Genomic DNA, 15,674 nt, shown 5'->3' with positions numbered 1-15,674 from the left:
ACTGAGCAACGAAAAAATCACGTTTTTGAGTTACCAGAGCGGAGACTAACCAAAATTTACTAAGTTAGACCCACTAAATTCGAATATGACAATGATTTTTGTTGGTTCATGATCGTTTACGAGATATGAGCGTTTAAAAAGATGCGTGATTTTTGCAGTTTTTTGGCTTTTGCGGTCTTTAACTCAAAATCAAGTATTGCTGTGCTCAAGATGAGTGTTAAAATCAATAATCAGATGTTTTTTCTATGGATTGTAGTTTTTTATTCTTTTAAAATACTTATAATTAATTGTCTAGCGAATTTTAAAAGTAAAAAAAAATATTTGTCAATTCTACCTAGCTTTGAATTAAGCTGATTATCATCTTCAGGAAAGTATGAACTAAAGTGAAATATCAGTCCCAAGAATGGTTAGTCTTAAATATGTTCATTCATAAATATGTACGTATAATGCAGGAGAGAAACTATTCATGTTTTTCTTCTATAGAAGTGGTTTCCTAGCCGAGGAGCAAATACGCCCGAAGTATCGCAGACCGGTTTGAGAACCTCTGATGAACCATATTTATTTATTTACATATTAGCCACAGTGACATTACAGAATACTCTAACGCGGCACTGTGACCAGACATATAAGCATAATACAAATACTATATATAAGAAAATTAGCGAGACATCTATGTTATAGACAATAAATTTCTTGAAATCATATTCAAATAATGGAGACATAGTGGATATGATGACTTTTGCCAATTTCATGGAGGAACTGCTTCAACAATGAAATCAGATTCAATATAAATCTCGAAATACGTGAAAATAAGTAGTAGTACAAAAGAAGTAGGTTTTTATACAATGAAATAATATATTTTCATCTGCCCTATAATTTTTTTACAAAGATAAAATAATCGCCATAAAAAACAGTTTTAAATTTTTATAAATTTTTATAAAGCAAACATGTAAATTTATATAAAACAAACTGAGGCAGATATTAAAATTTAAGCTGATTTATATACCATTGATTTATTCATATTGAAAATACATATACATGTTCGGAATAACTTCTGCAAACATCTGTTACCGAACAACTTGTGTTCAATGTTAGCAAACAGAACAAGTAAAAACTTATCACAGTTTGAATAATATCCAACTCAACATCGTACTTCAATCGGACACTTCTTCGTCGCTGAAATACGTATCCTTTACAATTCTCTTCTTAGGTAATAATAATTCATCGGATGCGGCACAACTTTGCTCCATTTCATACTTTATTTGCTAAAAAATATAAATAAACATATTAAATCGTACACAAATCAAATTCACAATATCAAAATCAATCTTGAACCCACTTCCAGCTTGATCGCCGAACTTAAAGTCTCTAAATCCTCATTTGGCTCAATTTCATCGGCATCTTTATCACTATTAGATTCATATTCAACATCGTCGTCATCCTGAAAGAGATAAATAAAAACTTTATACCACCCAAATCAAATAAAAACAGACTATAAGCAATTCATACATTAAAATTAGAGTTTTTCTTTCGGGTCCGTTGTTTCTTTGGAGGAGGCGGACGCTCTCCTAATGTATTTGTTGGACAAGCATAACTCAAATGTCCTTCTTTGCCACATTCATAGCAATTAGTTTTGTCTGGATACTCTCTCCTGTAAAAACGTCGTGCATAAAGAATACATATTGTTAAATAAATTAAAATAAAAACGTTCATACTTTCGAATGAATTCCGTAGCTCGTCCGTTATCTTTGGCTATGCTGCATTTCAGAGTTCGTCCGAACATTTCTTTGTTATTTAATTCTTGCACACATTTTAAAGCATCTTCTTTCTTTAAGAATAATATGAAAGCGACACCTTTCGATGTTCTCCATTTCTTATCACGTACAATCGTCACTCTGAAAGATAATTTAAATTATAATTAATCATACTCATATAATTGGTTAGAATGTAGATACATGCAAAACTTACTTGACAACTTGGCCATATTCTTCGAATATTTTATGAAGATCATTATTTGTCAGTGCAAATGGTAAATTTGATACATAAACAGTACTACGACTGGGTGCTAAGGAATTGGTTGCACTCATCATTTCAATAAAATATGAGATTTGATTTTTCCTATTTAAAAATACGTACGAGAAAAGAATTAAAATAAAAAAAAAAGCCTACATAAATTTAATAGAGTATTAAATTAGCTTTGATTCAAAAACTTCACTGTAATTATTTTGATATTTAGGTTATAAATCTCAACGTTTAAATGTCAGTTTGACATTTACCCAAAAGCACTATTTTACCGCCATGACCCAAAAATTTTTCGTGAATTTCAATATTTTAGCAAACGTTTTGATAATATCTCAAATCGAATGCGTTTACTTGTCAATAAATTATGCAAGATAATAAGCATACAATAAATCGAATTAATTCTGACAACTAATTAACGATTATATATATTGCTGTCGGTTCCCTCATCACTGAGGATCGTGACTATGATGTGCGGTCAACCAGCTGCCTCCATTCAGTTCTAAATTCGGCCAGGCGAAGACTTGCTACCGTGGAAGCGCCCGTCGCTGCAGATACTTGGTCAGTCCAGCGTGCGGGGGATCTGCCTCTGGCTCTTCTGCCTTCGACGCTACCAACCACAACCAACCGCTCCAGGCTCTCCTCACCTCTTCGTGCAATGTGGCCGAAGAACTGCAATATACGTTTCAGGCATATTGTTGACAATCTATCCTTGATTTTCAATTCTTCAAGAATAGACACATTCGTGCGTTTGTCGGTCCAAGGCACGCGCAGTAGCCGTCTCCAGGACCACATCTCGAAGGCATCGATTCTCCGTCTATCCGCCGCCTTCATGGTCCACGTCTCGACACCATAAAGGCAGACAGAAAAAACGAGACTCTTCACGAGACGGATTTTGACAGCAGTTGTAATGGCTCTATTCTTCCAAATCTTCGTTAGTTGTGACATTGCCGATTTTGCTAATGTAATCCGGCGCCGTATTTCCAATTCGCTGCCGCCGTTGTTAGATATGAGTGACCCCAGATAGACAAAATTATCAACCACATCTATACCGTTTAAAGCTGAGTTGTTGTTTTGCAGCTGTTGGTGACGGTCAATTATCATAATTTTTGTTTTGGGGCGGTTTATCTGGAGGCCAAGCACATTACTCTCTGTCTCAACACGACGGATCAGTTCGGCCATTTCTTCATGATTATTAGCTATGAGCGTTGTGTCATCCGCATACCGAAGATTGGATAGTTTTTTTCCACCAATGGACACTCCACCCTTCCAACCATCCAGTGCTCTACGCATTATATACTCTCCATATATATTAAATAGGTCTGGAGATAATATACACCCTTGCCTTACTCCACGTTGTACTCGAAAATTTGTCGAGTTTAGCGAATTGATTCGAACTACTGCATTGTTATCATTATACAAGTTATGTATTATCTTTACAAGATGCATGGGGACTCCCATGTCCAGTAGAACTTTCCACAGATAGTCCCAGTTCACAAAGTCAAAAGCTTTTTTATAGTCTATAAAACAAAGAACGGCTGGAGTTTGAAACTCCCGACATTTTTCAATGAGTTGACGTATATTCAGTATTTGTTCCCTCGTCCCTTTGCCTTTTACAAACCCTGCTTGTTCGTTCGGTATTTGCCATCCAAGGTAACTGCTCAAACGATCTTTAATTATATACAGCAATACTTTACTAGAGTGCGATATTAAGGCTAAGGTCCTGTAATTCTCGCATTTTTTTGTAGATCCTTTCTTGTGTAAGGGAATGAATATTGAATTGACCCAATCTTTCGGCCATACTCCGTTTACCCAGATCTTGTTGCACATATTACATAGCGCCTTTATCGCAGTTTCACCAAGCTCTTTCAGAAGTTCAGCTTGTATACCATCGCTGCCAGGAGACTTTTTACATTTCAGTTTCTTTATGGCATTTACAACTTCAGATGTCAAGATGTCAGGCTCCCTGACATCATCAATTAGGGAAACAATTGAGGTCGACGAACTACCACTGTACAATTCCGAACAGTATTCTTTCCATCGGTTGAGTATCACATCAATATCTGTAAGCGTGTTTCCAAATTGATCATCTATTGTCCAAGTTTTGGGTGAAAATTTTTGAGTGACGATTTTTACTTTGTGAAAAATATCCCTTGCCTGATTCTTTAATGCGTGTTTTTCTATCTCCTCACATATGTCATTTATATATTTAGCTTTATCCCGCCTACAACTCCTTTGAATATCTTTATGTAATATTGCATACCTTTCAAGATATTCTGTCGATGTTATGCCAGTTTGTTTAAGTCTTTTACGTTCTTTTATCTTAACCCAAGTTGAATCAGAGATAAAAGACTTACGATGTTCATTTTGCGGTGTTTGATGTTTTCTGGCATACCGAATTATGAGATCTTTAAAAATTTTCCAAGACTCTTCTACATCTACATTAGGATTTATTTGGAATTCTGCATCTTTTTCTCTGATTACATTGCCAAAATTAATTAGATCATCATTGGTGAGTTTAATTGCTTTATTTTGATGTCTTTTAATCATTTTCAATTTCAGTCGAAATTTAGCAACAAGTAAGTTATGGTCCGATCCGCAATCTGCACCTGGATATGTTTTGACGTTATGTATCGATGATTTCCATCTAGAATTTATTAATACATAATCGATTTGGTTGCGGTGACGATCCCCAGGAGATATCCAAGTGTACAATCGCCTAGGATGATGTTGAAACCAAGTATTCATAATGGACATTTTATTTTCAATGCAGAAACTTATAAGTTTCTCTCCTCTCTCATTTTGAATACCCAATCCATATTTACCTACTATGTTATCAATGTTGCTATTATTACCGACTTTGGCATTAAAATCACCAAGAATGATGGTCATTTCTTTGTTTGAGATATTTGACAATGTATCGAGTAGTGAAGCATAGAACGCATTTATTTTAATATCTTCGGCATCTGCAGTAGGAGCATATATTTGAAGGATGTTTAGTTTATACGGATGCGTGTTGAGTTTTAAGTGTATAAGTCTGTCACTTATGGGGTTGTAGCCAATTAGTGCACTGGTTAATTTAGATGCTAAGATCACCGCGACACCGCTATGTGACGAATCTTGGTTACCAGAAAAATATATCGTATTTCCATTTGAAGTTTTATAATGGCCGTTGTTCTTCCAGTGCGTTTCCGAGATTCCGAGTATATCTAGCCCATGACTGTACATCTCTTTCTCAACAACCAGTGTTTTCCCAGGATTCAGGAGTCCTCTAACGTTCCAAGTACCTATTTTGGATTTGTTCCGTAAAGTTTCTCCAGTCGCATATTTTCCACATGATGCCTGGTGAGTCACATACATGTGGCCAGTAGCCAATTTCACACCGTGAGACCTGGAACCTCGAAGGCGCCGGGTGTCAGCCGGAGAGTCAGACTTCTTCACACTTTTATTTTTGTACATCATAGTTATCTTGGGAGAATACTGCAGTGGATTCCCACTTCCTTCTACAGCGCAGTAAATGTTTTGACATCTTATACTGGCAGAGCTGCTGCCCACTACCAGGGATTTATTATAGAGTTTCCTTCTCTGTCAAAGATGATACGGTACCTTTGAAAACCGGGTTGTGCTTTTGTTAAGCGGCGGCACTTACTCGCCGCTGACCTGAGACCGTCATAGTGTTGTGTGACATTTTATAGAGTGAAACTTACCACGGATTCACTCATCACCACTCTTATCTCAGCGCTCCTTGTCCAGGACCACCATGTCGCCATGGCAGTTGACTGCAAGAGTCGTTCCCCTATTTGCAACTTGGGGACCTGAGCGGTTGCATGGAGCTCTGCTCTGAGCTTATTAATTACTCCGTGCGGACGGACGTGTGTTTCCATTTATGATATATTTACATATATAGACAGTTTATTCACAATCATAATATTTATGAAATTAGTACCAAACAATAACGTTAACGTTGAGTACAAGTATCCAATATCAAATATTAAATTATCAAAACTAAATATTAAATAATTCAACACTCAATATTAAATAATCAATTATGAAATAATTCAACACTCAACATTAAATAATCAATTATGAAATAATTCAACATTAAATATCAAACCATTCACTCAATATTAAATATGAAATAATTCAACGTTAAATATTATCAATACTATCATTAATAAATCAATCGACGTTAATAGTAAATTATTATCAAAAGAAATGTGATCGAAATTATGTGGGTAATTATGTAAATATGAAAATATTATAAATTTAAATTCCATTTAAAAAATATGAAATCAAGCATAGGTAATGATTCTGAATATGTACTAACTTGCGAGGCGCCAGAAGAGCTACATACTCATCCCAGCACCTCCTCTTTAGCTCCAATTTAACACAAAATTCTACATACTTATCGGGAACAACACACAAACACACGTCCGCACCGAGCTCGCTCAACCCGCGACTATTAACGATTATATATTTTTCGTTTAAGTCCATATGTGGATAATGTTACATATTCAGTTGCTACTTTAGTATGCGGTCTACATAGATGTATAATACATAGATCCGCCCTCACGGTTTATACTGGTTTCCCTTTTGGAGCATGCAAAATACATGGCGCATGCACACTTTTCTCTCAGTAGGTTAGTAGCTTCTAAGTAGGAAAGGTCGATTGCGGAGGTCTTGTCGATAGATATGCGGAGATCTTTTCATCTTTTCGTCACTAATTGAGGGGTGTGGTGGGTTTAACTAGCGGGGGGAAGTGAAAAAAACGCCGACCGCTGCGTCGTAGGGAAAAAACCTTTTTTTTCCCCCAACTTCCCCCCGCTAGTTAAACCCCCCGCACCCCTCAGTTAGTGGCGACAAGATCTCCAACGAAATTTGTTGTAATGCCATATCTATTCTAGATCTATGGCGTCTTAACATGCGATCTATCTTTGAATCGCAGTTGACTATTTTTTTTTATTTGTATCGTAGCAACAACCTGTATATTATAATATTTGTTCTTTCCTGCCGACCCATAATGTTGTCTTAATATCTTAGCAGCCAACACTTATTTATTTAAGGGTCAGGTTAAGTTAGGGTTGGCCCAATTCATTTAATATTAGGTAGTTAGGTCGGTATTTATTGAAAAAAACATATCTTAGCAGCCAACACCTATTTATTTAAGGGTCAGGTTAGGTTAGGTTATGTTAGGGTTGGCCCTATTCACTTTAGATTAGGTTTTACTAACAACCTGTTAGGGTCAGTATTATTCAGTCTCACTGTCACACGCGAGAACTGAGACCGCATATTAAAGTAAAAACGTGAAAGTGGATTGCATACTAAAGTAGATATGTGAAGGTCATAGAAGTAAAATGCATATAATGGTCATTGTTAACAAAAGTATCGTCTAAAAGTGAGCCATTGAAGAGAGAGACAAGAGAGACGAAGTTTAGCAAACAATGAACAAACTCTGCCGCGCAGAGTTTGTGGTCGAGATTTTAGTGACGTACGCAAGATCGCTTTTTGCGGAATAATCACCAAACCATTTTAAGCTAATAGTTAATATATTGATTACCATTTACACTAACATAAAAAAATTTAAAGCTGATTATAAAAAAAATAATAAATGTATTTTTATTAAAGTGGTGTCATCTAAGTTCCGAAACGATTGATTCCAACATAAAGTATCCCCCTCTCTACATCATTTAATAAATATTGGATGCATAGATTTGATCATGTATAGTTATTGGCCACATGGATTTGAAAATAAAGAATAGGATGTACTTGGTGGTAATAATTTATAGCAGAATAATTCTTTAAATTAACAAACCAATAGCCAAAGGAAAAGGGGATATATTATATTATCTTTGTAACTAAAATAAGATAGAGGAGCTTAAGAAATGTTGGGTTTATTTTTGTAGAGAAAGAGAAAGCAAGGTAAAATAAATAACTACGATAAATAAATTAACTTATAATATGCATCGATATATTTTCAATACAATACAGTACAATACAATGAGGAAAATAAAACAAATATATTAAAAAATAATAGACAATCGGTGCTTAAATTGAATCTGCATAGTGAGAATGATTATTATGATCGCAATACAATGACATGTGATGTGCAAGGTTGAACCGTTATCATCTGAACAGTACAATATTGGGATGAATCGCTTAGGATAGTCTGACTCCGCTGCCACCAGGACATTCACCGTCACTGATTTTTCCCAGGGCTATAAAAAAATAAAATAAAGTTAGAGCCGCAAGTACTAAATGATCAAAACATAGACATAATACATTTTCACTTACTTTCTCCTTTTTCGCAGTTGTAGTTATTCATGACGCACAAGCTTCCAAAGGACATGGGTTTGGCACCTTGTTTTGATGCACACACTGGAGCATATTGCACAGCATCACAACTGTGCATGCAAGCCTTCTTGCGAGCTGCTTCCTTCTTCACTTCCTTTAAGTCCTTGGCTGGGGTACCCAAAACGGCGGCCAACATGCACGCCACAACTGTACAAAGTTAAAAATGTTTCAATCTAAGGAATAATTTTGTTACATGGCGAAAAATCATTACATAAAAATAAGTTCTGATATGTCTATCATGGTTCCCGGAAAGATGCACTAAATTGCACTGAATAGTAGCGCTGTTTCGAGAAGTCATAATTTTCAAAGGCGCTCATAAAGAACCTACAATAGAATTGGATAACATACAAATACCCCTTGACGCTTTTTCGAGGAATTCTATTGCGTTCGTTCTCCTTGAGCATCTTTGAAAGTTTGGATGTTTCGAGAGTGCAAATATCTCCAGTGCATTTTTCCGGTCACCATTTATCATATCATATACAAACAATGCAGCATTTTATTTTCACATAAATCACTGTATTTCCAGAAGCTCAAGAACACGAAATAATAATTAATTAATTAATTACAGAATTAATCCATTGAGACATCTATGGATTTAGATATTTGTAAATATTTTTTACAAATTATACACACAATAAATACAGAAGATTTGTGACAACAGGAAAGATGATTTTTTGCCAATTTTGAGGAACCGTTTCAACAATGATCAGATAAAATTGGCAAACTCTGATAAGAAACGATCGATTTGGAGTCACAAATACCCCCAAATCTAACCAGCAGTATGGCGGATCGAACCCACTGATCACTTGGTGCTAAACATGCACGCTACCGTTAAGCCATACTGCTGACTTATGTGAGCCGTTATTATTTACATTTATTTATTTTTAATTTATACCAGGAAGCTAACAGGTAACCCCAATGCGCCTTCCTGGCCAGTAAATATTAATAATACTATACAATTAACATCTATAGAGACATCTATGGTCAAATTTGTACATTTGCAGCGTTTTATACAATTCAGCGAAATTCGAGAATGTTGAAAACTCGATATTTGCGAGAAAGTGGGTAAGGTTGCCAATTTTTCGGAACCGTTTCAATGAAAATCAGATAAATTGGCAAACTGTGATAGGAAACTATCGACTTGGAGTCACAAATCCAAAGGTCTGGCCAGGAGAAACCAGTGGGATTTGAACCCGTGACTACTGTGTTCAAAACATTATATGCTAACCAATAGTCTATTCTGCTGGTTACATTTGATTGTGTGCAAAAATGAGTGGACTACTAATGTGTGCAGAAATGAGAATTTTATGGGAATGGATAATTTTGAAATAAATTTGTTCCTGTAAATAAAATGGCTTGTAAATAAATTATTTACTTGGTTCCAATTGTAGTGATAGCTTCATATCAATTATAAGAAAGTCTAAATTATAGTTGAAAAACAATTTGAAATGTTATCTTTGGGTCAAGGAAAGCACGAGATATTTTTTGTGTCGAAAATGACTGTATGTATGTAGTTCGTTCGAGGTCTCTCAACTGGTTAATGCAGGGATTCCCAATTTAGTTTCCAACATTATAACATATAAAACTAATCTGACAAATCTTGAATGGTTTGATATGCACCTAAACAAAAGCGATACTTATAAAGCACATTGCCGCAAATTTATTGTAATATTGAGTCCGATTTTCCTTAAAAAGTAATGATACCCTAAATTAGTACCGATAAAATGCATATTTCTAGAATTTGTAATATGTTTGAATACGAGGCGAATTTTTTGTCTTCTAAATAAACCAAAAAAAAAAGAGGGCAGAGTTCAGAAATCTTTAAAACAATAATGTAACCTTAAAAAAAACCAAAGTTCCAAGAAGATTCATGAAATTCCTGATTTTTTTAAATATTAGGGCTGCCAGATTTATTGATAATTTATTGATAATTGATTACATTATAATTGTAACCTCCACCATGTACCATTCGAAATCGTATTTGTTCATTTGCTTGTATGAATCTTTTTTACATTTTACAAAAGATTTGGGCGCTGTGGCCTTTAAATCTTATGAAATTAATATAAAATACAACAAGAATTATGGGCACAAAAAAAACCTTGTAAAAAGCTTAAACTTAACCAGTTACATTTAAAATCCTTCCTTTTATAAACTAGTATTTCCTTTTTTCCTCAGTTTATTTAGTTATTATTATTTTAATATTAGATTAAAATAATTATATATTGGCAAAGAAGATTGAGAGAAAATCTTCTCGCTTTTTAACAAATGATTGAGATTCATGTATTTTTTTTAGTTTCTTAACTGCGAGTGTTCGGTATTTCTGAACAATGAGAGGTCAATAAGCAGTTATTTAAAACCGGGACATTTGGCTGTCCCGAAAGGTCCTTTCGGGACGCCGGGATCAGAGGCGTGTAACCGGTACAAGAAAACCGGGACTTCTGGCAGCCCTATATAATATACATACATATGAATGTAATATATATCAAGGTTTTATAATTATTTTCCAAACAAAATAAGTTGAGAATTATTGGGCAAATGTAAAACAACAGCATATTGTATATCATTTTGAATGTTTATGAGTATCAATACCTCAATGGGTAGTTTAATATATTGTATGTTGTTAAAAAAGATTTTCAATCGGTGGGAATGCATTTTATATACTATTATTCATCGAGTGGTATTGCAAAAATATTTACATACTTTATTTTCAATAGATTTACATACATACTAAATGAAAACAAAAAGAACAAGTTTTATAATGCAATAATTCATTTGACATTGTATGTATGTTATGTAGAATCTGATAATGAAATACTGAGGTCATATACAAAAACCTCTGCATTGTCACACAATTAAAAGCCTGGCAATATGTAATTTTAAATAAATGAAAAACAATGCTCTCCACTCACCAAACGCAAGGAATAAGAATCTCATTTTGGGTAAAGTAATTCACCGACAGTAGAATGAACGAACAGATGCAACGGTTGACCGTACAGTGATAATCGTCCCCGCTCAAATTGACCTTATATACGTGTCGTCATTGTTGCAAATTAGCAACGGACAAGCCAGAGCTGGATCGACAACTGTTTGCAGGTAAAAAAACTGTTTACAATATTCAAATCAGTCATTATATAAAAAATAAATAGAATAAAAAGAAAATCCAGTCCCAAGAGAGTGCCCCGACTGGTTGTTCGAGGCGAGTTGTTCACTGAATAAAAAACATATACATATTATTTCATTAAATAAACAAACCAATAATTTTGCCGTTTACATTACATGCTTAAACAACTTATACAATATCACTCTGTTAAGTGCTCAAATAGTCAATAGTCAACGTCTATGGTTTATGAGTTTGAGTATACTTGATAACTATAGACTGTTGACTCAATCTTTTTAATTTATACCAGAAAGGCCTAACAGTTAACCCCAAGGCGCCTTCCTGACCAGAAATAATTGTACATTACAAATATTATTAGTATTATATCTATACAAAGTACATAAATACACATCGATTAATATCCACTAAGGTCAAATTTGTAAATTTGCAGCATTTTAAACAATTCAGCGAGGTTTAGTAAATACAGTGCCGGCCTTACACCTGATGGCGCCCTCGGGCAATTTTTTCTAAACACCCTTAGAAATAACTTTCGCCTTTGGCGCTCTAATTTTTAATTTTAAAACGCCTTTGACGCATCGTTCGGCGCCCTAACTTATTTGGCGCCCGACCCAGCCCCCCTCCTAAAACCGGCACTGAGTAAATACATATCAATTAACACCCACAGACACATTCACGGTAATTTGTGGTTTGCACCATTTTATACAATTCATCGAAAGTTAAGATTTGTGAGAAGATGGGTAAGGTTGCCAATTTGTTGAACCGAAATTGGCAACCGATCGACCGACCTGAAGTCGACCTGGAGTGACAAATCCAAGGTCTGGCCAGTAAAAACCTGTGGGATTTGAACCCATGACTTTATTCAAAGCATTAAAGCCAGAAGCATAGCTCGGTCATTAAGCTTCTACTTAGCGTCGAGAGGTACCGGGTTCGATCCCTGGGCCCAGGCCTCCAATGAAAATGAATTTTTCAGAGTATGCTGTTGGTCAGACCTGGATTTGTGACTCCAGGTTGATTGTTTCCTATGAGAGTTTGCCAATTTTCTCTACTTTCATTGTTGAAACGGTTCCCGGAAAAAAATTGGCTAAAAATCCTTCCTACCTACTATGTCACCACTATTTGAAGTATGATTGATGTACAATAAAACTTATGTACAATTCATAGATGTCTCGTTAATTTTCGAGTTTTTCAGTGTCTCGTAATTCAACGACTTGTAATAAAAATGCTGCATTTGTAATTGTAATTGTAATTGGCCAGGAAGGCGCATTGGGATTTACCTGTAAGGCCTTCCTGGTATATATGTAAAAAAAAAATGCTAACCGGTTCGGTGATTATTACTAAAAAATTTTAGTGCCCAAGTCACTAAAATCTCTATAACGGAACATTTGGCAGCCGAAAAGTCCATCATACTAGCGATAAATATCATACTAACTAGAACTCGAGTGCCAAATATTCCGTATACGCGATTTTCACGGCAAAAATTGTCATTTGGGCAATCGCAATGTGACTAATAATCCAATTACCATGCTAACCACTAGTCTAATCGGCTGGTTGAATTGATAATATTGAAAAGCGGATATTTAGAAGGGTTGGCTTGTTTGAAAGTGCGTTAGGGCTGTAGCAGCAATCAAATAATCATTCTGTTGATCTCAATCAGCCTCCATTGCTTTAGATTGGTCTAATATAAATGCAGATAAAACGCTACAGTACGGCACAAAGCGTATATGATATACGCAAGATTAATCTTATGGGTACATTGCACGCTGTGCGATGATCACAAGAGGTTACATACATAGATTAAATAGATTTTTAATCAAAATTTAATGTGTTATTGCAGCTGAATTTAAGACAAGGTTATTTACACCCATGTGAAATTCGCAGAAATAAAGCACAAAAAAAAAAATCATAACATAGGTTCATGCATGTCGGGATTACAACACTAATAAACATGTAGTGTTTCCTGTCGTTGCAATTATCGACATAATTGAATATGCAGATGACTTCTCGAAACCCATTTTTTGCAATAGCAATTTTAGTACTGCGCATTAGTTTGCATTTGAAAATACAGCCATTTGGTAGCACGGTTTTTTGGTACGATAAATATGAGCCTTCATAAGAGCATTATTTTTGATTTAAAATACATTTAGCCAGCAGTATGGGTCGGTGGTTGCTAATATTTAATACTCTTTTCACTTAATCCATTCAAAACCAATTCCCTAAAATACAATTCCAATCTACAGCGTGTTTATCGTATGCTTAACAGGGAGCTGAATGAGTTTGATCTATTCGGTATTTCCTTACATCAATTCAGGACTGCCATCAGGAGAGTCTTGATTGATTGATCTACTTCTATTTCTATTTCTATTTGTATATACTAGCTGAACCCGGCATGCGTTGCAATGCCACAATAACGCGTACATTTCCCGTTCCCGTTCCACAGACATTTTATATATGGGTATAGATATATTTACTGACGTGAGCCATCCGCTGTGTGCTTGTGGTACAGCTCTGAATGGTCAGTACATTCGAGTGCGAGGTAGGCGTGGCGCGATTATTGTCACACTCGCGGCAGGATAGTTTTACTTTCGCGTCAGTAAAATCGTAATTACGAATATTATTACTAAGAGGTTTTTTCCACAGTAATCTTCCCGGACATGCATACAACAAATCCTGAAAGTTTCATTGTAATCGGTTTGGTGGTTTAGGAGCCTATTCGAGACACACACACAAACATTCATTTTTATATATATAGATTCTTTACCCAATTATATTAAATCACTTTATGTTTAATAATGCATTTTCCTATTTATTCATATTTTAGTTTTTATTCTTTTCTTTTTATTTGTTTGTCCATATGTACTAGATATATTATGTATTTTGTAAAAATCTATAATTGGGCTCAGATATTATTTTGTTACATTTATTCTTTATGAATTTCTACATCTGAGGCCTGTTGATTTTTCAATAAATAAATAAATACTGCTGGTCAGGCTTGGATATTTGTGCTCTAAGTCAATCGTTTCTTATCAGCGTTTGCCAATTTATCTGATTTCATTGTTGAAACGGTTCTTCATCGAATTGGCAAAAATCACCTGCTGTCACAAATATCTGAATTTGCTTTATGTATAAGTCTAAATCCATAGATGTCTCTATGGATTAATGTATGTATTAAAAATGCTGCAATATTTGTAATTAATTGTTTAGAAAGGCGCATTGGGGTCTACCTGTTATATATCCATGTAAAAATGATAATAATTTCAGTTAGAAAAATTAAGTGGTTAAATTTTGGGCAATTTGGCTTTGTTGACCTACACACAACAATGGATAAGTTTTGAAATACAGGGAAGTCACCGTGTCGAATGCGTTCTTTGTATGTGGTGTGATTATCATTGTCACCATGTTTTGTTCCAAGTCACACTCCGAAACAAGCCATGTGTGTTCCGTTATTATTTGGCTTTGAAATGAAAGGATGTTAACAGTATGGCAAATTTATTATTTGCAGAACAATTATTTGTACCAGTTTCTCCATGAATGAAGCTATGTACATTAAGTGGGAGTAAACGTCTCTTTTGAGGATGTGTTTTCTTGTCACATTCGCTGTCAATCTGCTCAATGAATGTTGGCGATAAAACAAATATTGGCTATTTGTTTTATTGACAACAGCATGGAACAATTTTTCCTTAAAAGTTTTTCTCAGTTCCGTTTCTGGCTATGTGACTATTTTGCTGTAATCTAGACCAGTGTTTCTTAGCCTTTTCACAACTGTTGATAACTGAAAATAGGAGAATCATTTTGCAAACCTTTAACGCAGGAATAAAAAGTATTATTTATGTAGTACTAGTGGTTTTACCCGGCTTCGCTCAGTGTTTATAATATAAACCGTTTAAACATGGTTAACCTTATAGTAAACATTCATTTGATTTTTATTAAATTTATTAGAATCGAAAAAAATAAAAGAAATTAATGACAGCCAATCAGAAATGAACGGTTTTTTTTTATATAAGTGAACCGGAACTGAAAAAATAATCCTGATCTGGAACTGAAATAGTAATCGGGATTTGGAATTGAAAAAGGCATCAGGATCCGGAAATGATAAAAGAATCTGGAAACGGAATTGATATCGTCATCATAGAAACTTTGATTTGTTTTCGATGCTCCCAACCAAACCTTACATACATACAGTTACATT

At 34.9% G+C, this 15,674-nt stretch overlaps 2 protein-coding genes across 4 annotated transcripts; both read right to left on the bottom strand.

Moving 5' to 3' along the window:
* Positions 1-243: 243 nt before the first annotated feature.
* On the bottom strand, positions 244-2,432 carry LOC143920726 (zinc finger CCHC-type and RNA-binding motif-containing protein 1-like). Its single transcript, XM_077443668.1, has 6 exons — positions 2,216-2,432; positions 1,969-2,118; positions 1,716-1,895; positions 1,510-1,651; positions 1,340-1,441; positions 244-1,265 (listed from the first exon to the last, which is right to left on the bottom strand). Exons 2-6 carry the CDS (start codon positions 2,088-2,090, stop codon positions 1,155-1,157), a joined length of 657 nt encoding a protein of 218 aa, XP_077299794.1. The 5' UTR covers positions 2,091-2,118; positions 2,216-2,432; the 3' UTR covers positions 244-1,154.
* A 4,729-nt stretch (positions 2,433-7,161) lies between these two features.
* On the bottom strand, positions 7,162-11,850 carry LOC143920659 (vasotab-TY1). 3 transcript variants are annotated; one of them, XM_077443584.1, is made up of 4 exons: positions 11,789-11,850; positions 11,280-11,578; positions 8,311-8,517; positions 7,162-8,234 (listed from the first exon to the last, which is right to left on the bottom strand). In XM_077443584.1, exons 2-4 carry the CDS (start codon positions 11,302-11,304, stop codon positions 8,176-8,178), a joined length of 291 nt encoding a protein of 96 aa, XP_077299710.1. In that variant the 5' UTR covers positions 11,305-11,578; positions 11,789-11,850; the 3' UTR covers positions 7,162-8,175. The 3 variants fall into 3 exon arrangements, with proteins under 3 accessions (XP_077299710.1, XP_077299711.1, XP_077299709.1); XM_077443585.1 differs by lacking the exon at positions 11,789-11,850 and adding an exon at positions 11,666-11,743; XM_077443583.1 differs by having other exon boundaries at positions 11,280-11,850.
* Positions 11,851-15,674: the final 3,824 nt, after the last annotated feature.

The sequence above is a fragment of the Arctopsyche grandis genome, chromosome 13, assembly GCF_051622035.1.
Source record: "Arctopsyche grandis isolate Sample6627 chromosome 13, ASM5162203v2, whole genome shotgun sequence".
Taxonomy (NCBI): Eukaryota; Metazoa; Arthropoda; class Insecta; order Trichoptera; family Hydropsychidae; genus Arctopsyche; species Arctopsyche grandis.
Note: the sequence above shows the minus strand (reverse complement) of the source record. Positions and strands in the feature narration are given on the sequence as shown.

Coding starts and splice junctions, on each gene's coding strand:
- LOC143920659 (XM_077443583.1), bottom strand. CDS start 11,304: ATGAGATTCTTATTCCTTGCGTTTG. Junction 8,518..11,279: donor ATTCTTATTCCTTGCGTTTG/GTGAGTGGAGAG, acceptor AACTTTGTACAG/TTGTGGCGTGCATGTTGGCC. Junction 8,235..8,310: donor CAACTGCGAAAAAGGAGAAA/GTAAGTGAAAAT, acceptor ATTTTTTTATAG/CCCTGGGAAAAATCAGTGAC.
- LOC143920726 (XM_077443668.1), bottom strand. CDS start 2,090: ATGATGAGTGCAACCAATTCCTTAGCACCCAGTCGTAGTACTGTTTAT. Junction 1,896..1,968: donor GAATATGGCCAAGTTGTCAA/GTAAGTTTTGCA, acceptor ATTATCTTTCAG/AGTGACGATTGTACGTGATA. Junction 1,652..1,715: donor GCTACGGAATTCATTCGAAA/GTATGAACGTTT, acceptor ACGTTTTTACAG/GAGAGAGTATCCAGACAAAA.